The sequence below is a fragment of the Phycodurus eques genome, chromosome 17 (assembly GCF_024500275.1).
Source record: "Phycodurus eques isolate BA_2022a chromosome 17, UOR_Pequ_1.1, whole genome shotgun sequence".
Lineage (NCBI taxonomy): Eukaryota > Metazoa > Chordata > Actinopteri > Syngnathiformes > Syngnathidae > Phycodurus > Phycodurus eques.
In genome coordinates, this window is record NC_084541.1 from 19,648,025 (window position 1) to 19,673,155 (window position 25,131).

General features: G+C 44.1%; 2 protein-coding genes across 2 annotated transcripts; one reads left to right on the plus strand and one right to left on the minus strand.

Moving 5' to 3' along the window:
* The first annotated feature begins 536 nt into the window (after positions 1-536).
* Positions 537-2,359, plus strand: LOC133416110 (barrier-to-autointegration factor-like). Its single transcript, XM_061702770.1, has 3 exons — positions 537-741; positions 1,431-1,591; positions 1,928-2,359. The coding sequence occupies exons 2-3, from the start codon at positions 1,466-1,468 to the stop codon at positions 2,072-2,074; spliced, it is 273 nt and encodes a 90-aa protein (XP_061558754.1). The 5' UTR covers positions 537-741; positions 1,431-1,465; the 3' UTR covers positions 2,075-2,359.
* On the minus strand, positions 2,266-24,923 carry si:dkey-175m17.7 (uncharacterized). Its single transcript, XM_061703237.1, is given in 7 exon segments — positions 2,266-3,660; positions 4,850-4,949; positions 13,489-13,750; positions 14,207-14,327; positions 14,329-14,510; positions 14,938-17,024; positions 24,808-24,923. Coding segments are annotated over 6 exon segments (2,865 nt in total). The 5' UTR covers positions 17,009-17,024; positions 24,808-24,923; the 3' UTR covers positions 2,266-3,531.
* Positions 24,924-25,131: the final 208 nt, after the last annotated feature.

Sequence of the window (25,131 nt, forward strand, 5' to 3'; positions counted from 1 at the left end):
GACTGCGGCCTTACAGATTGTCAGCCACTGGAACTGTTGACTCTAAACTTTTTTTTTTATCAAGCTGAAATCCAACATTGTACAGCCGCCTGGTGTGGTGAAAGCTGCCACTGAAAGTTGGCGTTGAGTGTAATGTGTCATAGAGAAAGTGCTGGTGGCTTCGGAAGAAAGACTGTCTTCCAAATATATCAAACCGAAGTGGCGCAAAACCCAGCACGACCTAAAAATTGTTACACAAGACAACCTTCTGAAAAAGCAGTGGCAGTGAGGGAAAGTGGTGAAAAGAGAAAAAATTACTACACAGTTAAGGTGGATATTGGGGACAAAAATAAAAGCAACCTGCAAATTTGCATGTTAAAGCCGCACATATTAGGAGACTGGTTCAAAAGTTTGCTTTGGCTCAGTGTTTGAAAGTGCACCTGCATTGGTCAAAGTTTGTTTGGTTGTTTTGTTCCTCCGGTTGGTCGTTTTAGCTGATTGCTTGCTTTGTGGTCTATTGCCATTTATTCAGAAAGTCCTGTGCCGTATGGCAGGATTTGGGTGGGGCAATGTAAATGACATGTACTCTTAAGTAATCGTCCCCATGTCACAAAGCAATATTAGCTAACCCTCTTTTAAGGTGATGTCACATAGACGTGGGCAGCAGAGATCTGAAGAAAAAAACTAGTGGGCTCGCTTCAGGACACAAAGCAAAGGAACACGTGTCCAGAATCTCCAAATAACGTCCATGACAAACCAAAGGTAAATGTTCTTCACTTTCATCTTTGCAAAAACGTTTATGTTCATCGCAGCGCTGTTGTAATGCCATCACTGTCGAGGAGCGAAAAGACATCTGCAAAGGAAAAATCCGCGTTTCCTCGATCCGTGTTCCTTGTTATGCATTCGACCGTTAAGATCCTCGATAGCATGGCGGTGAAAGCGTCGAGGAGTGAGGTTGCAATTTAAGAGACGAGCGGCAGTCCCTCGACCAATGAGATGAGACGCGTTCTGCATTGCCGTACACGCGAGTGTACCGTCGGCGCGTTGGTTACAGTCCAGGCGGTAATATTAGTGTACATTTTCGTTTGAAGTACCTTGTTATTCATTGACTTAACATTTGTCATCGAACACTTGGACAGATGGCGTATTATACCCTGTCGCATTTTAGTCCAACTGCGTATGTATCTAGCCATTTGGTTGCGAGGTCATTCTAAGGAATCTCTTGTCACTTAAATATCATGTAAAATAACTGTCAATTCTTTTGACACAGTGGGTGCATATTGGGGCACTGTCAGGACTTGAACCTGCGCTGTCTGATTGCTTGGGCAATTTCTCATGTTCCTAGAGCGTAAAGTTTCATAAACCAACAAGAACCTGGAATCATTTTTGGGAGTGTAATTAACCTTTGCGGCATCCATTTCTAAAACATACTTGTGGCCTTTGGCTCGCAGGTTTGTTTTGATCTGTGACCTTCACCCAAGCGGCCATGTCTTCGACAACCCAGAAACATCGAGACTTTGTGTGCGAGCCAATGGGAGAAAAGCCAGTATTTGCGCTTGCCGGCATCGGAGAGGTCCTTGGCAAAAGACTGGAAGAGAAAGGTTTTCACAAGGTTACATATATTCAATTTCATTATTATACACTTGCGTGCATTTAGACTAATACAAGGGTCCTCAGTATACGACAGGTCTGGCACAACCCATTTTTTTTAAATTTTATTATTATTATTTTTTAAAATATATATATATATATATATATATATTTAAAATACACTGTAAATACCATCAACCTATGCTAGCGCTGCAGTAAATCCCTAACCACGGAAAATATTTGAAAAAAACCTTTAGGGCATAAACGTAAAACTATTTATGCCACGTAGTTTACAATATTCAGATGTCGGGAATGGTAAAATGCTGTTTTTCTTTAATTTGTATTCTGCGTCCACCAGGCGTACGTCGTCTTTGGACAGTTTCTGGTACTCAAGAAAGACGAGGAGCTTTTCCGGGAATGGCTTAAGGACACTTGTGGTGCAAATTCGAAACAACAAGGCGACTGCTTTGGTTGTCTTAAAGAATGGTGTGATGCCTTTCTATAAAGTGTTCATCTTAATATTTTTTTGTAGCTCAAACTGTTAAATCACCTGTTAGTACGGAATCCAGGCAGATAAACTCTGAAGGGCATGTGCAAAGTAGCGTAACTGTTGCTTATTACTGATACTGGCTGTGATTTTTCTTGTTAAAATTTTGCTAATGAATACATTTGTACAGGTTCACTGCAGTGGCCGTTTTGTCAAATAAAACCACAATCGAAGGGATGTGTTTTCATCGCAGGTTTTATTTCAGTACTTGATGTTCTGTGGTGGTGATTTTTTCCTCTCAAATGACGCAGCTGTATTCCCAAATGTTGAAATAATTCGGCAAGGATTCCAAAAATAACGCCGCAAAATTAGCAGTAACCAAGGAAATGGGCAAGATTTTCCATTCTTGCCTTTAAAATGAAGAATGTTATCAGGTGTTTTCCTGGGAATGCCATTTCAGGATGAAAATGATGTGCAGTAACTATATTGGAACTGCTACACTGTATTTTAATTTTAATACTGTATGTACAGTAATTACCCTCATGGTCCATTTGATTAGATACGCCTGCACAATCTGATCTGATATTCAATACAAGAGCTGTATCAAAAGACAGTAACCCAATATTATTAGGGCAAACTATTTACAATGGCTTATTAAGTATCGTCGACTGACTGACGCAACTGGAAACTACAGCCACAATAATTAACATTGTTGGATAAACACCTCCATGTAACATGTTTTAAAAACGAAGGGAAGGGTGGGACACAGACGACGACAATTTATTACATACATATGGACAAACCCCAAGATTTTCCACACCTCAAAATTGGTCTATGGCATTGTTTGTCAAAATACTACACTCAGTGAATAATACATGTATAATACCTCTGATGGTTTCTAATGTCAAAATAAGGATTGTATATGAATAATTGGCTTGCGGGGGTGTACCTAATGAAGTGGCGCTGGTGGTTGGATGCACGTTTGAATGTTTTTGGCGGCTTCTGTGTTTACACACTTTTGTTGACCTTTGCACTAAACCACATATTGGACAGGAGCGCGCACACAAACACACACACATAATCTGAATATTACTTTGACCTGATGACAGTTCACTCATAAATGACTTTAAAGAATCAACAGCCATTATTAGAAATCTAATGTTGGACTAACATTCCAAATAAAATAAACATTCATAATGCTTACACATCAATATACCCTCTGAGTTAGTGTTGATCCAAAGTGAGTGGCATATTTAAAAATGGGATGTTTCCTTACAGATGACAATTTTTGTGTGGTGTGTGCGTGTTTATTTTCCTTTTGACCTGGCAACTCGTGATCGACTGGCAACTCGCTCTTGTTCATTTTGTGTTGGGCTGTACTGCACATGGGCACCAAACCGTAGTTGGTCGTACACATGCACATTGTACTCTGCATTTGTACTTCTTGGAAGGGTACTAACAATCTCTGATGGAGCTCAAAGGAGAGCGCAGAAGAACTTCTTCTCCCTGAACGGGTTCTCCGAAGTGGGCACGGGTGTGATCAGGGGGTCGTCGCAGGCGTGGGCGTCGCAGTATGCCATCAGGTCGGCGGCCGCCTTGGATACCTGCAGAGCGTCGGAGCAGTCCATGAGCGTGGGCTTAAAGACGCGCGGCTAACAAAGTGCGCTTGAAATGTGGGAAATCCAATTTGATCACACAGGAACCAGGGATGAATCTAATCTGCTCCTTGAAATAATGTAACTCGAAATAGCTGCGAGCTGTTTATAATGCGCTGCAAATTCTACCCCATTGCGATAAAATGCAAAATAGGAGGAGCTCTTGACAGTTGGGAATTTTCTCCTGCATATTTTCTCAACTTGATTCATGCGTTGTTCACTAAACGTCCTTATCTTGAAAGGTGAAAAGTGAAACTAATCAATGGATCTGTCTGTACCTTTATCCACATTTGCTCCCAAATGTAATAACCTGGCCCATGCCCCACCCTTCCGCAGCTGTATTTTACTGGTAAACAGTTAAGTTGTTTTGGAGTTTTGATTGAGACGTAAGAGGGGTATTAATTTAACATGTTTTTGTGGTTGTAGTTGCAGGTAGTAATCCAGTAGCTATTTAGATACACACAACGTCCAGTTGTTACGCGACCTTTCTTATCTTGGAACTCGTTAAGTTGTGCAGTGTACCGACTAAAGTAGCCGTTGAGTATCTAGAATGTCTTAATGTTTCCAAGAATATTTTGAACCCCTGTTTGGAAACAGTTCTCATCACGCTGTCAGTCTGATTATCTTGATGTGGAAAAAAATTCACTTGACCAAAAAAAAAAAAAAAAAATCACTAATGCGAACAACTGCTATTTTTCTGGCACTACGCAAAGCCAATGACGCCCTGGGTTGCTGAAGCTAGCGTAGCAGGTTACTTCTTGGTCATGTGTCCCCCGCATCGTTTTTTGCACTGCAACCAGAAGAATTGCCTCCAGTGTGACCAATGCAAGTCACTGTTAACAAGAATCGCAAGCGCAAAATAGGCACAGGTGTGCATATATGTCACATTTTCCACATATTCATTTCAATAAGGCATCATATTGAAGATGTAGCTAAAAAGCGTGTGTACGAGTGCGATACAGTCGCCACATTGGAAAATGTATTGACATCCAATGTAAGTTACGTATGAAATATTCTGCCTTTCACCTAATGGCTTTATACTCAAAGGTGTTTTCTCATATTTTGGTTATTTTATTTGGCTGCATGACAGGCAAAATATTAGCACCTCTCAGGTTGATGTCGTGCACGCCATGTTTACCTTTATCCTGCAGAAGCTGGCCTCGATCTTCAGTTGCTCAACCAGCTTCCTGGCCTGGCCGACACTCATGGTGCTGTTCACCGGGGTGTCTCCTTTCATTCTGGATACCAACGTAGCAAAAGATTGTCAAGTCCTAGGACTGCACAGAACCGCTAACTTTACCATGTTTCCTATTCGGCTCCGTCGATTTTAGTCACAGTACTCCAGAAAGGATCGGCTTTTCATTTGTCTAGTTGCGTTTGCTAACACGTAAAATGCCTCGACTCCCAAGTTAATTTCAAATACACTATGCATGTTTGTAAAGTCTAATCATTTTTATAGGTTCAAATCAACCACACGTCTCCAAGAAGAGTCTAAACCAACAATACACAGCGCTTAACTCCGATATGTAGCTCAACAATCTCAAGTCATTATGGTCAACGTGTCATAATATAGCCAAATAATGCAACCCAACACAATACGTTACAGTAACAGATTCCATTCACCTCGGCCCTCAGAATGTTCGACCGCCAACGAGAACAACCTTGGGGATGAAATGAGCACCCCTGCTTCTCAGTGTGTCAAACATTCATCAACGTGACTAGAAATAAAAATTGCTGCGTTGTTAATAAGGAGTAACAAACCTGAAGTGAATCTATTCTGATCATCGTGGATCTTTCCCCCTGTTGTCTTTTGCATCCCCTCCCCACCCACCCATTTGTCTCCTTACCCGTACGATATTGCTCTTCAGGTGCAATCTCTCCCGTCTTCTGTCCCGTTTTGTCAGCCTGTGTGCGCGGTGGTGTCAATGTAGCCGGACCCCACCCCTCACAGACCGCAGCCTGGATGCTCCCCGGCTCTCAACAGCCCAGTGCACTGCAATCCCCTCTGCAGTGAGTGGTATCTGCCAGACGGAGGAGGGGGAGCCACTGCATTGACGAGGTTTTCTTCTTAGCCGGGCGGTGGTGGAACTGACCATATTTGTGGAGGGGAAGTGTGAAAATGGGGGATTTTCCCAGTCTTCCTCACAATATCTGACATGTATGCATTTGCCTATTTGGGATTCCAGTGTTTGGGATTTGGTAGAAGAATCCAGTGTCGTTAATCTCAGCTCCAGTGGTCTGAATCATCACTAGCCCCTCCCCTCTCTGGGATGCCCTCCCTCTCCTCTGTTGCTATGGGGACTGCTGCAGTCTAATGCTTTACAACACAAGTAGCAGCCTTTTTTTAACATCTGGAATTTCTTCCCGTCGGCTTGATTTGAATTCTTGTCGGCAGATGCGTCGTAGCACTAAAAGCTGGTTGAAGTTGCGCCTTCAGACACCAAGACCACAAGGTTCATTTTACAATGAATATCTGAAATAGTGCAATAGCAGGGCATCGTGAAGTAACTGTCCAGGTCAACACGACACATCAACAGTTCAATATCTACCAAACTATCGTTTTCTTTGGGGGTCGAACGGCGTTGTTAAGCAACGGAGTGAATTATCGCAATTGTTTGATCTCAAACAGTGTCAGCGAAAAGCAAGGTACGCGTGATGACAAAGAGGTCTTTCCGAGCTCGCCGCGGATCTTTTTCGTTTGCGCTCCTAACGCTCATATGGTCGTATGCACACAGATCACGCTTGTGGCAGCGTCGTACATCAGCAGTGTCGCCATATTGGATGTGGCAATAATGGAGAGCAATGATAAAGACCCATTCATTTGATGCGAGGAGAGCCAACCAACCGATGTATTTTTCTGTTTGGTACCAAGGTATGTCACACTTTACCTGCTGTGATGATAAATATTGTAATCTGTATGGGGGAAAATAATAATTCATAATCAGTTATTTTTATGCTTTGTTGCACATATTCACGTGTGTGTGTGTGTGTGATTTTGTGAATGAGAGGCATTCAATTTGTAGAAATGGTAACGATAACCTTGACCTCGTAACCTTGTTTTCAACCTTCTGCACTTGGGTGTGTTGTATTTGAACGCGTAAATGGCGTGTTTGGTGGTCTAATTAAACAGGCTTCTATGAAAGGTAGGCCTCATGATTTGTGTTTTGTGAGGCCAATCACAATAATTGCATAATGAATTATATTGACATTTCTTTTACTTATATTGCCCATCATAAAAAGATGCTAATGGAAAAGAAAAGTACATCATATTTAGGTACTCTGAGAAAGAACTAAAATTGAGTTTACAAACATTTTGTTCATCCTATCAGCATTTCCCCCAATACAGGCAACTAAATCCTGTACACAATACTACAACATTCGATACATTCTTTTTCTTTTCTTTTTTTGCAGCAGCAATTTTGGAAGGAAGTCTGCACTGCACCATGCGATAGGTGCCTGTAATAGTTTATGATCTTATTTATGCTGATTTATCTGCATGATTATGAGTGTCATTACGTTGTAGTGGAATTCTGCATGAAAACGATGTTCATTAAATACACATTTCGATGAATTCAATTAATACTGTACCTCTCCAACGGCATCCAGCTAAACTGAGCATTTGTGTCCTATTGTCAAGGCTAAATGTTTGATACAGCTCAATATACACGCAATATATATATATATATATATATATATATATCGAAATAAATGTAGATGAAATACGGTGTTGTCTGGTCAACACCAATAGAGACAAACAATGAAATGGGCTGTGCGATTTTATTTTTTTATTGCCATCGCTAAAGATGGCCCATGTAAGCCCCTGTGTTATCTTCTTAGGTTATTTGTACTGTTGTAAGTTCTTATGCTGCCATGTTAAAGCGATCTCATTGTCAAGCGATGGAAACAAATAGAGCAATACCGATTAAAATCATTCGTAGGAACTTCAACTGCTCCTCCTACCAAATACGCAAACTAATCCCTGCTATTCGGTGATTTACTCCTAACTTGATTAATAATGCTTAATTAAGCAGAACTTAATTACCCTCATGACACATGGAGGCCTTCAAGCTCAGAGAGCCTTGAGATGAGCCATTTCCTCACTTTCCCTTGCCACATCTTTGCCTTTACATTCAGATAAATACAAACAGTTTCCCTATTTAAAATCGTCAATGAATTTGTCTCGGGGTGAAAAACAAAAAGATTTAAAAAAAAAAACAAACACAGTTGTCTTGTTGTCTCCCTGTGAAATAGGCGGGGCAGTATGTTTGGATAAGCTGTTTTGGATAAGCCTTGTGTAAAAGGGCAATATATTGTTGACTTTGTGAAGCCATGAGGTGGTTGTGAATAAAGATTAAACCGTATTGCTGAAAGGTTTTCATTTCAGCCCATTTGGGCCACTGATTCTCTGAAGACTGCGAGCCACTGACGTACCGTATTGAATCGGGCTGAGTAAATGTAGTGACGGTATTGCAGCGAGAAAATGAGCGCTGCTATTTCGGTCACTTAAACTGAAATGCGTTTTAAGCTGCAAGAAATCGAATTGCGATGCATATTCACCAATTGACTGCGGTTGCCGTTGAACACAACGGAAATATCGCAAGACAACAATATTCAACAACATTTGCGTTTTCCCCCAACAATTATGAGAAGTCCTTTTACCCATTAATAGTGGAATTACTATCACTGTTGTTCATCATTCTACATACTGTCGTGCAATTACTTCTACAAAGTGGCGGATGGACCCATTGTACCCATGATACAGTATGTAACAATGCCGTTATCGTTATAATTTCAGGTCGGAAAGCGAAACAGTCATAGAAGACAGTCGCAGTATAATCCATGCAATCTATACGTGCACTTTAACGCCGTGATTGTGCAGGCGTTCATTTCAACCGGGTACTGAATATGTTGCATATCGACGCGCCTCCAGGGGGTTGATCACATAGTTGTGCGGAGCAAACCAAGTGTTACGCAATGCCCAAGCAAGCAGCTGTGGGTGGCACGATGATCCAAATCCTCAATTACAATTGGCTGTCTGTATTGATGGCAGCGTTCAATACTAAACTTCCAGAGAATGTTGGCTCATAGGGCATGGCTGTTTTGGATGTTCAGCAAAGTTTTTAACTTGACTTCTACGTCGTCTGCTTGAAGGAAAACATACAAATAATACAAAATGTGGAGACGCTTACATATTTAATTTCTTGTTTTATTATCAAAAGGGAGCTTTCCAATGTGTTCACTAGAAATGAACATGAACAACATCGCCGTCCAGCCGTCACATTTTGCACTGCACACTGTTAGGATCCTATTAGGGTTCCTATTTTACTGGTTTCGAATCATCAAAGAAAGAGGAGGTCATGAGAGAAATCTTCAGTTGCACAACCAACGTTGGTGCCGGTTTGATCAAACTCCAAATCGTCTGTCAGTCACATCCAATGCAGTCGAGCAGCCGCCGTCCACAGCTCAGGCATTGTCTATTGCACAACCGCTCGGCCTGGATGGGAATTCGTCATCATGCCAACACACGGGAGTGAGCCACACACTTTCTTGCGCTCTACTTAGGAACAGGAATCATAACACAAAATTGATCTTCCAAAGCGCATTTCAGCGCCATTTAGCCCATTGGGACTTGCTGGGTGCATAGAAGACGTAAAATACGTGTAAAAAGCTACATTTTCTCTCAATGATGTCAGTATAACTTGATGCTTTGCATATTTGCGCTACATGATGATTGCTTGGTTTGACACCCCTGAATTGTTTCAAATATTGTTTATACAAAGGGTGAATTTGAATATCTACAAATTGTATTTTTCAGCTTCATTTCAAACGAGCTAGGAAGGCTCCTAAAGCTGAGGCACCTATCGTTAGGAAGGTACACATGTGCGTCAATTAATTAGTTTGCAGTTGGGTTTTGCCACTTAGTTCCCCCTGAGTCTTAATTCTTTATTGTATACATTTTGGACAACTGTGACTTGTGGAAAGCAGTTTGACGGAGGCCATTTTCTATTCCGGCATGAATGAATTGAATCGGATGATTGCTCAATTATGTTCCTCTGAGCCACTGACGTTTTTGATTGATTTTGTGCGGCTTTTGAGTTCTCGTGGGGACCGCGTGGCTCTGGTGGGCGCGCCGTGTCACCAGTGTGCAAGTTCATGAGCTGGCTTGTTGCATTCTGACCTTGTCCTTTCCTTGCGATCACGAAATGCTGAAAACACTGCCAACCCCACGTCTGGCTGTAGATCAACGCGTCCGCAGTAAAAGACGCATCACGGCGAGCCATTAACGGCCTAAAAGAAATGTCCAAAATGTCTCTTCTTTTTTTTTTTTTTTGTCCAAACCCTTTTTTCAAGGAAGACACGACAGTTGCTTCAGCTGTCCAAGTTGTCACTGAAATGAACACATAGCTTTGAGGCAGCACGCTTTCTGCACCTTTTTGTGATAAATGTGACATACCAACAAGTCTTAGTGATATAGCAGCATTGTATTAGTCACAGTGCACATGAAATCATTAGGTTAAGACATTGTCTGAATAGAACGACTGAGTACTCCAGTATGAAAAGAGACAATCTTTTACAGAAAGGAGGGGAGATCACAGGTAGATCATATAATAGGTCATAGAATTTTCACTAATGGTAGGGGAGCAATTTAGCAACGCACGAGCATCAGACCTGAATATGACTTGTCCAATTCTGAGGGAAGAAGGTAATTATTTTCTTTTTGCCTTTCAATTGAATCCTTAACGTTGAATAACCAGTGGCTGGAAATGTGATATTTGGTACAGAAAGTAACACATTGATGAAAGATAGGCAAAATGCAAATACCAGTATAACAGGACGTTCCACCAAGTAAGCGATGCACTTATTTACAATGTTTTCAAAACAGGTATCAAAAAACACGGCAACACCTTGCAAATCTTTCGGCTTTACAAATGCAAACATTTTTTCCCACATACGCTCACACTGGACTGCGGCCCAAGGAGAATATCTCTACAGTAGGTTCATAAAGTATGAAATTAAACAACTTCCTTCGACAGCCATTTGCATAGGAAGTCTATAAAAATCATGGCGTGACGATAACAGGCTCTCTTCCACTGCGGTCTAAGCTCGGGAAGACTGAATTGTTTGTTTGGTTGATGATTCTCCAAGTAAAATGAACACTTCATGATCTTATTTGAATAAGACAAAAAAATGACCTGTGTTAAGGAACAGCAACGACTGATTCAAGCAAAATGTCTTTCTTCTTCCAATATTGGAAGACAGCACAGTGTATATACAGCACGAGTTTAAAACGGTGCAATATCGTTCCCGTGCCTTATGATCAGCTCCAAAAAAACCTCAATTCTTTCTATAAAACGAGTTTACAAATACAACACGGAGTCTTAACAGCACGCTGCCGTATAGGGCAAACTCCTGCCAGTCGAAGCTGAATACAATAAACATGAAATCATTTATAGCCCCACGTTTAGATATCACAGGAGAGACTACGTTTGTCATCTTTCTGCGAGTTTTAACAATGAAGACATGTTTCAGTGGTGGTTTTGTTTTTCCTTCTGACATAAGATCAAGAAGTAATCGATTCCGAGTGGACCTTATTAAGGCCTCGACCTTCACAGTCGAAGAAGCGTTCACAGTGACTCTCGGTACCTTGCCTCGTCAAAGCAAAGCCTTCATAATGCAGCGATGCATAGTCGCAAGCGCCACAGTGAGTACAATAAGGCAGGAGAAGGGCAAACGACAATGGCCGCTGGCAAGTCTGGAAAACTGATGATTCTGAAAGAATCTCGAAACAAAAGTATATTTGGTTTGAGGAGTGTTAGTAAGAGAGACATGTCAGCTCTCTCGTCAGTGTAAACACTTTAAATGGCTGTTTTCTCTCTGTTACGCAATTTGATTCAGGGAACAACACATGAGAGTTGAAATTCACCAAAGAAGACACGAGTAAAGTGAAAAAAAATAGAGAAACAAAAATGTGTCCTATGATCTTCATTTGAAAGGTAGTTACCATTATCCGTCTGCTGTGAATGTGGTGCCAGACCATAATACACACAAAGTACTCACTGACCACACTATTACATCTCTACAATCCAATACAAGAGTTGTATCCAGTATTCATTTTGTATATAGCTTCACAATACATTTAATAATGTTTACTATTGTGGTACTAGACTATACTGATACTGAGGTGTTTTTATTTGTTTAAAACATTTTGTCACACGTATGTACCTGTAGCTAAAAAAAAACAACAACAACAACCCAAAAACAATACTGTATACCCAAAACAGTCAGCTTTACAATTTGACTGAAAACTACAATCACAAAAATATTATTCAGTAATACCCGACGATGTCTTTTAAACTGAATAATTCATGACTTACTTTATTGTATCTTAATGCAGAATTCTTGATACAACACTCGTATTAGCTCATATAATATTACGCAGGTGTACCAAATATCTATATGCATTTCCCAAGGAACCGACAAATTCACTTTCTTAGCGCGCAATAGAATTGCACTACAGTGCCTAATCCGCCATTTTATGCATCAGGTCACTTTACATATGAACGCAAATCTTTCAACCATTTTGGATTTCAGGATGGCTGACGAGAAGCAAAGCACCCAAAGAAATCATCAGACACATCTCCTGCAACACGCCTCCCAGATTAACGCTACTCATATCTGTATGAGGTCCATGAGGCTTATGAGACAGAGCCCAAACATCAATGAACCTGCAGGCATGACAACATCATGAACAGATTGGTAAAGTGCATTGTAATAACGTGTGTGTCGCGACATGTTGGAAACTATTGTCTTAGAGCAGCAATGGAATTTTGCATGCAAGTATGGCTTGTGTTAGGCTGTATTTACGCTAAGTTCACGAAAGCCACAGCAGCCCCGCTTGCCCAAAACCTCAGTGCACCGTGGCATTTTGCCCCCCCTGCTGTGTTCAAGTATTGCTAAGTTTTCTCCCGGGGGAGGGGAGTGGAGTACACTAGCACTCAATTCATGTTCGATAATATCGCCCTAGATGTTTTACTCTTGTCCCAAAACACGCAAAAGAGCCCGTTAATCACATACATATATATACTGCACAGTGTGTCGGCGCTCTCAGTGAGAACGCGTTCTAAACAGGTGTGCGGGCATTGTAGGTCAATTAAACACATGGCTTAGCTTTATAAGAGTTGTACGAAATGATTGTGAGGTGCCGGGGAAAATATATCCTTCCCGTTCCATTACGGATCACCTCTAAATTGCGCTACATCTTGTCGCGTACAGTTAGCTTAAGTTGCGTGTAACTCGTTTCGCTAGGGCCGACCAGATTTCTGCGCCGTGATTGCTGTGGAAAACGTTTGAACAATTTTAACATCTTGCCGGGTATCCACGGCAATCAAATGTTTGCCAGTCCCCCCCCATCTCACAAATAATCCATTTTTCCCCACAGTTTCCTGCAACGGGGCCGCCGTGACCGCCCGGAACATAACGTAAACAGAGCCTCAATAGTGTTTGCATGGGTCTTCATGTAAATGATGACAAATCGGAAGAGGCATCAAAGGAAAAAAGAGATCGCAATATAATGTCACATCTATATTGGCACGTTATCTACAAAGTGTACGGGATGAAGATCAAGTTAAATAGCTACGAACATGAGGTCACTTATCAGTTTCTCATGTTTCACAGTATAAAAGTGCACCAATTGCCAAACAGCCCCATTTTCCTATTGTAATAACCTGCTCCTCAAAGCCAAGTTCCACATGTTCCTGATCCCCCGATCTTCCTTACACCTGGGTCTCTACACCGTCAAGTTTAGGCATCAGGATGCGAGGAGTCACGCCAGAGTTGAGGTCCCTCTCAAACTCCAAAAGCTGCCCCATGAAGTTTAGATTTGGCGACACCACAGGACGACGGCTGCGCACGTATTTGTAGGCGTCCGTCATGGTCATGAGGGTGTGCTTCATTAGGTAGGCGATGACGATGGTTGCAGAACGGGACACGCCTGCCTGGCAATGCACCAATACACCCTGCCCACTCTGATATGCTTCCTCTGTGGATGAAGCAAACAAAGAAAAACAGGCGATGTCACTTTTGCGACCGAACAGCCCAGAAAAAAATACACCATGACAAAGTCAATCTGTGAAGGGAAAGTGCCTTGCTTTAGGGCACTTGAACAGTAGCAACGAAGCAGAATAGCATCGTTTCACATTCTAGTTTTTCACATTTCTAGATTTTTTTTTTTTTTTGCCCACAGCAAAACTTGAATAGACCAGTTTTAAGTACGGTGGTACCTTGACTTACAAGTGCCCCAACTTATGAGTGTTTCCACGTTACGAGCCGGCACTCGGTCGATATTTTGCGTCGCATCGCGAGCCAAAATTTCAGGTATGAGCAGCATCGCATATGCCACCACTCAAGTTGAATTGAGAGAGAAAAAAAAAGAAGAAGACAGCTACAGTCGCAGAACGGGACAAACAGTCATAACGAATGAGTACAAACATCTCACCAATAAACTCAAAAACCTCCTCAAAGTATTGCCGAAGGTTCTGTTTGCTGTTGTCTGTGGCCGGCAGCCTTTTGTAATGCAGTCCGGATTTGAGGTGGTAGAGGGGAAGGTGCGTGGTCACAGTTGACCACGTAGCCGACGTTGAGGCGCAACAGCAGATCGAGTTCTTGAGCGTCCCTTTCATTTCCAAGGAACAAGAATGGCAGGATGGCGCTGACCACGGCGTTCTCCGCGTCGGGGGTCATCGCCGACTCGTCAGACAGGGAGGCTGGCAGCGAAGAGGAGAGTGGCAGAGAGAGGTGCACTGGAAGAGGACAAGATGACATTTGGAGAGACTTTTATTGCTCAATGGATTCTCACGAGAAAATAAATTGGAATTACTAGTCAAATGTTCAGGAAGTGGAACGATTTGGACAAAGATGACTTAGTTTCAGCGAACGTCAACTCTTTCGCTATGCAATTGTTTGACCTTTTTCTTTCACTTTTTAGCAATTTATTGCAACATGAATTCGAAAAGAGGCAACCGCTTATAAACGGGGGTGCTCAGCGAAAAACAATGTAAGGAAGAGGAACATGGACATGTTGGACATGGACATGAACCAGGACATGTAGTAGCTGATGGTAGCTTTGCAATATGCATGGCATGCATAACATGCATAAAATATGCATAACACTTTTCATGTTTGACTATTTTTTCGATTATGACCCGTAACACAGAATGAGAGTCTTACTTCTGCTCTTCTCCTCATTTTGCTCTCTGTTGAGTGAGTTGAGAGCCAAGTGAAGGGACCGTGCTGACGGTAGAGAATATCCGCCCTCCCTGTCTCTCTGCCAGGGTTCGGGTTTGATGAGTGTGCTGGGCGCGGACGGCGGCGGCGAAAAAGAAACTGGCGAAGGTGGAGAAGGCGAACAAGGATACGGTGCGTCTCGGTTGTGCTCAAAAGCGCCGGCCGTTCCTCCGTCGTCTGCTTTACGAAGAGGCCTCCTGAGCGAGCTCCGTTGTTCGTCGTACCCCGGTCCCGACCCGCAGCCCATGAAATCCAGGGCGGCCGTCTTGTCCTGCTGTAGTCGCCGCCGGCCAGCGTGGTCTGTGAGCTGAGAGTGCGCGTGCTCCTGGAGCTTTTGGCAGTCCAGGCGGACGAGCCCAGTTCTTTGGCTTTCATTTTGGATCCGCTTGGAACTCGTCTTCCCCACTCCTATTCCTATTCCGGCGCAGTGATTCTCTTGGGCTGTTGAATGGGTCATCTTTCTTGCCAGTTCTTCAGGCCTGATAGTACGCACGCTGTAGTCATCATCATCATCATCATCATCATCATCAGCTCGGAACATCGCAGCCGAACGAGGCGCTCCGATGCTTCGTCCTGGGGCTTCACCTCGGCGAGGGTTGAATGTTACCACTATGGGGTCGCTGCTACAATAGCTGCAGGTGGAGCTCCCTGTGTGGGAGGCTTTGGGATTGCAACCCGTGACACAGCTTTGTATTGCCCGGAGAGGGGCAGACGAGGATATTGGGGTACAAGGCAGGCATCCCCCGACCGTCTTTTTACGAAGAATAGCGGGACTCTCAAAGTGTCCGGCCTCACTTGCGCAGGAGGCACAGCGGAGAGGCTTGAACAGGCTTGATCGGTGTTCAGACACAGTGCTGTTGGTTGACGAAGTGTTAGACGTGGAAGCGGTGGAAAGACACCCTCCCAGATTTCTCAGGCCCATTTCTCTGCCTCCTTTTTTTACTGCGCCAACATGATGAACGCAAGAAAACGAGGCGGAAGAGCTACTTCCACCTCCTTGGCAACTGGAGGCGTGCCCTTTAGACCCTCTGCACCTCATCAACCTCCAGCAACCACATCCGAAGGGGTGGGTGCAGTCAATGGTGCAGGTGTGGTCGGGACTGGGGAACCCTCCGGCGTGGGACGTGCAGGGGGACAGGGGGAGACCGTGAAGAACATGAGGACGGGGATCTCTGTGGCGGGATGCGCGAGGCTGGCTAAATTCTTGGAAGGAGACGGGGATGCGTGCGGGTGGAGGCGGAGAGGAAGAGGGACGCTTGGCGTTTAGGATGGCTGCATGGGGAACGGGGACGGAATTGTCGTGGTAGGGAAGACTGTGCTGCACAGTTCCCAGCTCGGAATGCTTATGATCCAGCAAGGGGAATTGAGGGTCAGGTCTGCTCCGAAAAGTTGCCTTTTCTTTCTCTTTTACATCCCCGAGGTTGTGCTGCTGTGCCTGTGCGGGGACAAAGCGCAGGACTCCTCCGGCGGATGACGACAGCTGACTGTGTCGACTACGCTGTGATTTGTGCTCACCTCCGCCCGACACCTCTGCACCGCCGGTTCTTCTCTCACGCTGATCCGAATGTCGAGGGGCGCATTTTCCCCGTGTACCCTTGGCACTTCCGCTCCGGCCGAGCGAGTTGCTGATTCCTGCTCCGCCTTTGTCCAGAGTCAATCTGATATCGATAGTATGCGTGTGGGACGGCAGTCGCGGGCTGAGTGTTACGGTTCCGTTGCTGTGGCAGTGGCTCGGGACGCGCCTGTAGCCGGGCGGTACGACGGAACGGTCGGCCGTGGTTCTCTGCGGACGGGAAGCTCTGCGTTTGCATTCCAGAGTCAGAGATTTACAGGTGGGTGAGTAGAAATGAGGCTGAGAAAAGTGAGGACGAGGGGCACGGCTAATTTGTCCGTTGGAAGAGGCGGATATCTGCGAGGAGGGATGTGGGGTGGCTTGAGGCGAAGCCTCACACAAGGCTATGTTTTTAGGCCGCTGGATGACCACGATGCGCTCGTCGAGAGGAAGAGGAGGCATCTGGCTTCATGGGAAGCTGTCCAGTAAAGAGGAAGAAAGACGAAGGCAGAGTTTAGGCAAAGATAAGGGAAAGAGAGAAAAAGAAAATGTGGGTCAGACTTTAAATTCCATTGATTTTGTCCCCCAATTATGATCATTGCCCTTTAATATTTCAACAGTGCCGTTTGTCGTTTCATTGTTGGCACAGCCCCTCAATTATTGATGAAATGTAAAGTCAGACCCCAAAAGCACCGCAGAAAACACAACGCTGGAAAAGTTTTCAGTATGTTTTTCACATTTTCATGAGTCACCTCCGGTATCTGAGGTCAATGAAAACATGTCAACAGATGCGACATCGACAATGTCACATCTCGGATTGAACGTGAATTTGTCACACGGAATCCCTTCCGCACTGACCGCACAAATGGGATATGAAGATTACAGCCGCTGGTGCATGTTTGACCTTAATGGAGAACATTGTTGCAAGGAACTACCCCCTTTGCCAAATCCATTTCAGTGTGCATGTCCGCCTTTCTGCTCCCTTGCGCCAGGGCCACTCGCCACAAACTGAATGTTCATCGATATATCGAAAGGTTCGACACCGCAACAACAGGAGGTGCCATTAGGATGAAAGATCGAATCAGAAAGGGGCAAGAGTATGTTAATCAGGATGGAAAATGGCTTCTTAAAAGCTTATTTACAAACATCGTGATGAACGTGCAGCAAGCTTCCTCCCTCAGAGGATTCATCAGTCTTAACGAGACACATCTGCCGATGTGAAGGATGGCGCCGTGGCCGATGATAAATGTGCAGCGCTGAACAAAAAAGGCCGTCTTTGCGACCTTCGAAGGAGATGGGCCATACACAACATTTGAAACGGTGCCTCTTAGTCCACTTGAAAATGGTTACTGCTGATATCTGAACAGAATGATGCCAACTGGTTGGCTCAATCAGAGATGTGCATTTATTTGTCTTGGCCAAGGTGGGCAGTAAACAGGCCACCACACACACACCACAATTCAACTTTTCCTCAACGCGACACAGCACAGAGGAGCGATGGATCACAGTTCACTAAAAGGCAACTTTCTATTTATTTGAGTCATTTAATGACCACAGTCAGCATTAACATTTAATGACTTGTTGGTAACACTACACCACAACAGAAAACACACACACACACACACACACACACTGATGAATGAGGATCATCTGTGATGTTTAATGCCTCCAGGACTCATTCATCTGTTGATTAAATACTTTATTTACTTTTAACCACACAGGAAGTGGGTCCGGTGGCCACGCAGTTCAGTTGGTGGCAAATTGTACAGTAGGCTCATGTCCTTGATACTGTGAAGAGCGCAGTTTTTCGGCTTATCAGACCTGGTAGTAACCTTCGTTCTGCGTAATACAGGTGGCTGCAGGCTTGAATGTTCTTTGAAAGCGGTTCTCGCTTTTTCACCTGAGTTGCAAAGCCAATTGAGACCAGCGCTGCATTCGGACTGCATGAAGCCTTTTCACACGGTGAGATTGACAGATTGACATGACAGATGATTCTCCGCCAGCATCAATGTCACAGAGAATGACGGTTGACAAGGCCTTTCGCCAGTGTCGCTGACTAGAAGATGAAGCCCCTCCCTAATCTCTGTGTGCAGATTTGACAACATTGGCACCCCAGGGGGTCCAATGTTTTTAGCCACGACTGTAATTCACAGTTTAATGGCTCCTTCAGCCGTCTGATTTGACCTCCGTGCAACGGGCAAAATTAAGAATTTGTCTGCTCAAAACATTGCATTCATTATTCAAAATTGTCATTTATTTTTATGATTTTTCCCCTATCCTTGCTATATGCTATAGTGAACTGAAATTGGCTGATACCAATTTCTTAGTTGATCTAAAATAAAGTGCCTGCCCTGCAAAGTGTCTTCCTTTACTGTGTGGACAACTAAAAACCCAACCAATGTGCATGGCTAGGAGCATTAGACAAGGTTATATGGAAATGCATCAAACATCACTCGTTTTTTTTTTTTTGTGTGTGTGCCAAATTGACCAAACAAACGAATCCCAAATATTCTGGGGATGCCCTCCATCCCCACACGAAACAAATAGCGACACATAGAGAAGGCAACCTGATCTCTGGTATCCCCATGCTTACGTCCACGCACACGCACTGTTGATGGCGTCTTCGTCTTGGGTGAGTGTGTGGTTTTTTTTTTTTTTTTTTTTCCTTTTTCAGCTTAGCCTGTGGTAGAGGGGGTGGGGGGTGGAGGGGCGGGGGTTACATTGACCCAGATTTGTCACGGCGGAAGCCGCTATCTCTCTGATCGCCGCTCTCTCGCGCAGTCACTGAAGGCCGGCTAGTGGCCTTTTCACTCCCTCAGAGTTGTTTAAACAGCAGACAGTCGGAGTCACCGAGACAAGGATCACACCAAAAAAGGAGAAGGCCATGCTAGCGTGCCTCCAGTATCGGCACTCAAGAGAGACAGTGATGCAGGTGCACAATTTCACTGGATAATTAGATTGACGAGCCGAGTTTCTCTGTTACCGATTGAAATTTTTGCATTACCAGACACAGCTCAACCTGCAAATCTTTCGACATTCTTTCAAAAGTGTGTATAAAATCATCCAAAAAGAACAAACGTCCATGTTTCGAGTCTTTGGAGGCTCTCAGTTTTATGCAGTACAGTTTTACACCACTACAACCTCAATAATGATATACAGTGGATACAAAAAGTCTGCACCCCCCTTTTTAAAAATGCCAGGTTTTTGTGATATAAAAAAACACAACCAAGATAATTCAAAACTCTTTCTGTTATTAATGTGGCATGTAAACGATAAAATGTAATTGATTTTTTGTTTCTCATCTTCTTGAGCGGTAGCAATAATAAACAACTGTATTAATGTGGTTGCACAACTGTGTACACCCTCTTATAACTTCTGTTCAGCATGAATCACATTCCACCTCATGTTAAATGTTCCACCGTTCAAAGTGCTTCTGAATAACCCCAAATCCATTTCAGCTGTTCTAGTAGGCTTTGTCTGACATGTGTTTGCTTTCTAGCAGAAGCCGGAAGGTTTCGTGCTAACTTGACTGCTATTTGGAACTGTTCATAATTCCCTTCACCTTGTCTCAGGCCCCAGTTCCAGCTGAAGAAAAACAGCTCCAAAGCATGTGGCTGCCACCACCATGTGTCACTGTAGGTACTATTTGGTGTTCTTTTAGTAACGAGTGCCTTTTGGAGTTATGGCCAAAAAGTTCAACCTTGGTTTCATCGGACCAAAACACCTTTTCCTAGTGTGTTTGAGGGATGTTGTTATGGTCCGATGTAGGAATAATGAACACGTCCCAAATATATGAGCGTGTGCACACTCGTGCAACCACGTGATTTCAGTTGTTTATTTTTACTTCCACTCTCGAAAAGATTCCATTTTTGTCTCAATTGGGTTGCATCATTTAGAGGCCACGTGAATGGTGGAAAAAGTTTTGAAACGCTTTAGCTTGGTCATTTTTTGGCATCCCGAAAACATGGCTTTTGAACAAGGGTGTGTAGACTTTTTGTAACCACTGTATACCGCATCTCTGAGAGTGTCCGTTTTTTTTCTTCTTCATTAGATTCTCCATGTGTACCTCGTGTTGCGGCTTGTGTTGCAAAGACAAAAGTGCAAACCTTGCAGCAATATTTGGCCCATCTGTCAATGTGACGAGTGATAGCGCTTCCTCGCCAGGTATGTTGCCCCTGAGAAAGAAAAATAGCACTCCCTCTTACGGCGCCTGAGTTCCTTGCAACGGAGTTTTTTTTTTTTGGCTCCCTTTTTCCAATGTATTGCTTTGTCTTCAACAGACGTAAGAGCAGAACTCCAGCGATTAGCTCTGGGCGCTGTAGTCATCTTTCACAGAGCAGATGTATTGTCGTGTTAAGTCTGCTTTCAAAGATGGTGCAGTGTTTTGGGGAGAAGCTGTTGAGGGAGCTTTTGGGGAACAGATGGTTATCTGCCTGTAAAAGATTCAAAACAATCTTTGTGTTTCTTCTGCCTGTGGTCAAATACATTACACGTGCCTGAAAGCAGCCGGCGCGAAACAGAGAGGACACGCTGTGTGACTCCAAACAGGAAAGACCAAGGCTATGCTAAATCAATATGGGAAGAAATGGCACAGTGTGGATAATCGTTTTAGTCTGGTGCACGAAAAGATGACTTTTAATCACAGTAGAGGCTTCTTGGGATGATGTTTGGAATGACTGAATCGGAGTTGTGATTATACAGTAGTTTGGTTCAAACAATGGCGGTGAGTTCAACCTCTTCATAAATTGTGCGTGGACGGAGCAGCTGTCGGACTGCAGATTGTGTGTTTATTGGACATACTTGGCAAATAAAGATGATTCTGATTCTGATTCCGATAAACCCATTTGACCTTCCAGTGCATTGACGGGGTTTGCAAACATCACTTACCGTACGTAACTTTACAATGAGGCTTCGCGTGTACACTCGTACCACAGAACTCGTTAAACCAGCACAATCTAACGAAGATAAATCTACTTTCATTGAGATAATTCTCAGTGCAATTTATTCTGGTTTTGGGGCAAAATATGATGCCGTGCAGTTCTACGCCATATTGTTACGGTAATGTCAATACCTTGGATGAAACATTCTAGAAAAGAAAACATGATCTCAATAATTTGACTCCCATGCCCAACAGGCGGCTTGAACATGAGGCGCTATCGTCGAAGTTCTGTATCAGATGCCAGACGTACATCACTCAAATATTGATTTCTTGTTTCATATTGATCGTTTGACGTCAAGCTCCAACGCTTTTAGTCCAGCAAAAGTCAAGGGGTTTTCCTCCTCACTGTTCCAACACTTTTGGACTGACGTTCATATCATGCAATGCAATACCACATTCCGTAATAATGCAGTTATTCTATGATCACACAATGACAACGATGCACTACGTCATGTTACAGATGGGCTACGTTCACTTCAACATTTACAATCATAAAAAAATAATAATAATAATAATAATCAAACGGAACACCAGGGTTGGAGAATGCTGCGAGGGCACTGATGTGCCTTGTATTTTAAGATGGACAGATGAACTTGTCCTGACAATGACCAAAGGATAAAAAAAAAACAAAAAAACATGCCGCTGCGTCCACATACTGTATTTTGTTTCTGTTGATATAAATTGTGGCACCTTTTGTAATCTTTGTGAATTTGTAATCAGTCTTTTATAAACAGAAACATAGAGGGGGAAAAATGGACTTGATGAACTATGATGTAAGACTTCCCCGTCATTTGTTATTTAAAAAGAAAATCTCTCTATCCTGCTAAATGCTCGTAACATATTTGAACAAGAGCACTCTTCCTTTCATGAAGCAAGAATTGTATTTTCACAAAATGTGGACATTCACACTGGTGTCATTGCATCGTGTCAGGTCGCAACCCAAACATTTGAAGAGTTTAAGCGTCGCGCGCGTAAGTGCAGAGGGATTCTTTGTCGAAGGGCGAAGGCAGCTCAAAGTAAATCGGTCAAAATGTAATATAAATGGTAATAAAGGCCTGCGCTCTGTTTGGCAACTGGCCAAAGTGCACGTGGAGCAGACGTCGCATCCTAAATGTCTTTAACTATTTGGTTCCCAGCACATCAGAACCAGGCACACTGTGCATCTTCACAGTAATTAAAGTTGAGAGCAGAAACGGAGCGTTGAGGCGCAATCAGCGTTGCTCAACGTCGAGTGAGCCTGCACGGTGCAAAGGATCGACATCATCTGCATCGAGTCGAAGTGAATCCTCGATTTGAGCAAATGGTGATATGTTGCGGGATTTGAAAAGCACATCTGAAATGCAGCGAGTGGCCTGAGCAGCTCAATGGGAACCGAGAGCGTGTGTGCAGCCTCAGAGGCGTGGCCGATGCAATTATGAGTCGCTTTCAATTATGGCCACAATTCATCATGCCGCTGACTTCCAATCCAATTGTTTTTGTCTTTTTTTATTTTTTTTTAATTTCAAATTGTGCACTTGCAGCAACGTTGCGCCAATCGTTCAGCTACAGCCAAACGACTGTTAGGAGACCATTTTCTAAATGCGTCGTCGTGATCACCAGCCTCGTTTCCGCGTTTCATCAGCGCTCGTGCTCGCGACCGGCGAGCCGGAGGACCTCAGAATAATGACACGCTCGGCAGCGACCGAACAGAATGGCCAAATTGTCCATAGGTGCGAATGTGAGCGCTAGTGGTTGTCTGTTTCTACGTGGCCCTGCGATTGGCCGGCAAGGTGTGCCCCGCCTCTCGCCCCAAGTCAGTTGCGATAGGGTCCAACTCGCCCACAAATCTAATGAGGACCATTTGTGTTGAGGGGGACAAAAATGGACAAAATGGACGGGTAGTTTTGGAAAAAATCATTGGTCTCCGCTCAGGGCGCTTCAACATTATTCTGAGCTACTCCCAATTTAGGTTGCACGACAAACCTCCAAAGTATTAGAACATCTAGACGTGACACCTACGCAACGGGAAGACCCAGAAAATGTATCTGTTGTTGTGTGGAGGTGGGTCTAAAAGTATAGAACCAAAAGAAGTCATTTCCAGACAAGACCACTGCTGATCAGTGGATATTATAAATGTAACCAGCAGCAGGGTGACATTTTATTCCTGCAAAGCGTTCTGATTTGTCGAAGCCGTCCGTGTGCATGTTCATCAGAAGGAGCAAAAAAAAAAGTGGCCTGATATAGACCGCTAAGAATAGCGACAGAAGAAAAGCTCCTTAGAAAATAAAGTTGGAATTTGAGTCCTCTGCCAGCTGCAGGGGGGGGGGGGGGGGGGGAACAAAAACAAAACCCAACAGCCACAGTATGCTTTAAAGAATAATCTCCTCGAGGGATGGGCTTCTGAAGCCCCGCTGTTCGTTTTGGAGAGTCATTGCCACGCGTGACCCTAACTGCAAGATAAACACTGCTCACTTTTCATTAACGCTGTCACAGAGGAATTCATTCAACAATAAGTTCAACATGAAGAATGTGCAAACGTGTGCGTATTTGTTCACAGTGCACAATTACAGTCGTCGCTCGCGCCGATCCGACTCGCAAGACTTTCACAAAGTGGATAACTGACATTCATTGCAATGAGGTAATCGAAACATTGGGCAATGGCACGCACGTGCGCACATGAGATCCCGGCGTTTTGTGGCCTGCTTGCGTGTTGACGGAACATCTGACTGCTCAAAAACGTCCCCGCTAAGAAAAGCGAGACGCCCCGAGATGAACGCAAGGAGGCTGGAGACGGGAGTCGAACCCGCGGCCCCAGAAGCACGAGGCAGACGTGGGCGACCCCTTGTGCCCACCGTTCTGCCCTAGATTGCTAACCTTTGCACTGGATGTGGAATCAATTAAACTGTAATGTCATCAAACATAATTTGATGATTCGCCCTTATAATAAATCATAATACCATCTTTGTTGTCTTCATGAAACTACAGCACATGGAGCCACTACCTGATTTTCCATTATTAAATCGCACCTTTTTTTTTTTTTTTACTATGTTGACAGACTTTGCGTCTCTGAGGCCTGCGCTGCACAATCCTTTCATTCAAACAGCAATTATGACTAATTACAAAAAAATCATCATAAAAAAAGAAAAACACACCGCACATAACCTGAGCCCGACATTCTCCGGTCAGCAGACTTTCAAAATGAAGCACGCATTCAACGCTGAATGTTCAACCCACAAAGCAGCACCGAATACAAGCGCCCAGATGTCACACTTGGCGCGTGCACGCGTGCAGCACGCAAGGCCGACCCGACCCGACCGGAACCGGACCGAAGCGAGCCACTTACATCAAGAGAGGCAGCCCGGCAGTGTGTTCGTCATTTTATATGCAGCGTCACCGCTCGTCGTCTTCATGCCCGTGCCGGTACCGACGGATCTGGTCGGATCCAGATGTGCGCGGCGCCGAGCCTGTCCGCGCGCCCGCGTGGTCATGAGGCTTCAAAAAAGAAGAAGAAGAAGAAGATGCTTAAAAAAAAAAGAGAGAGCGAGAAATGGATTGTTTGACTGAGCAGGGGGGGGGGGGGGCGGGCATGTGGAGCGCTTGCTAGGCGGAGTGAGCGTGTGTGCGTGTGGGGAGGTGGGCTCTATTGTTTCTGCTGCGCATGACGTCA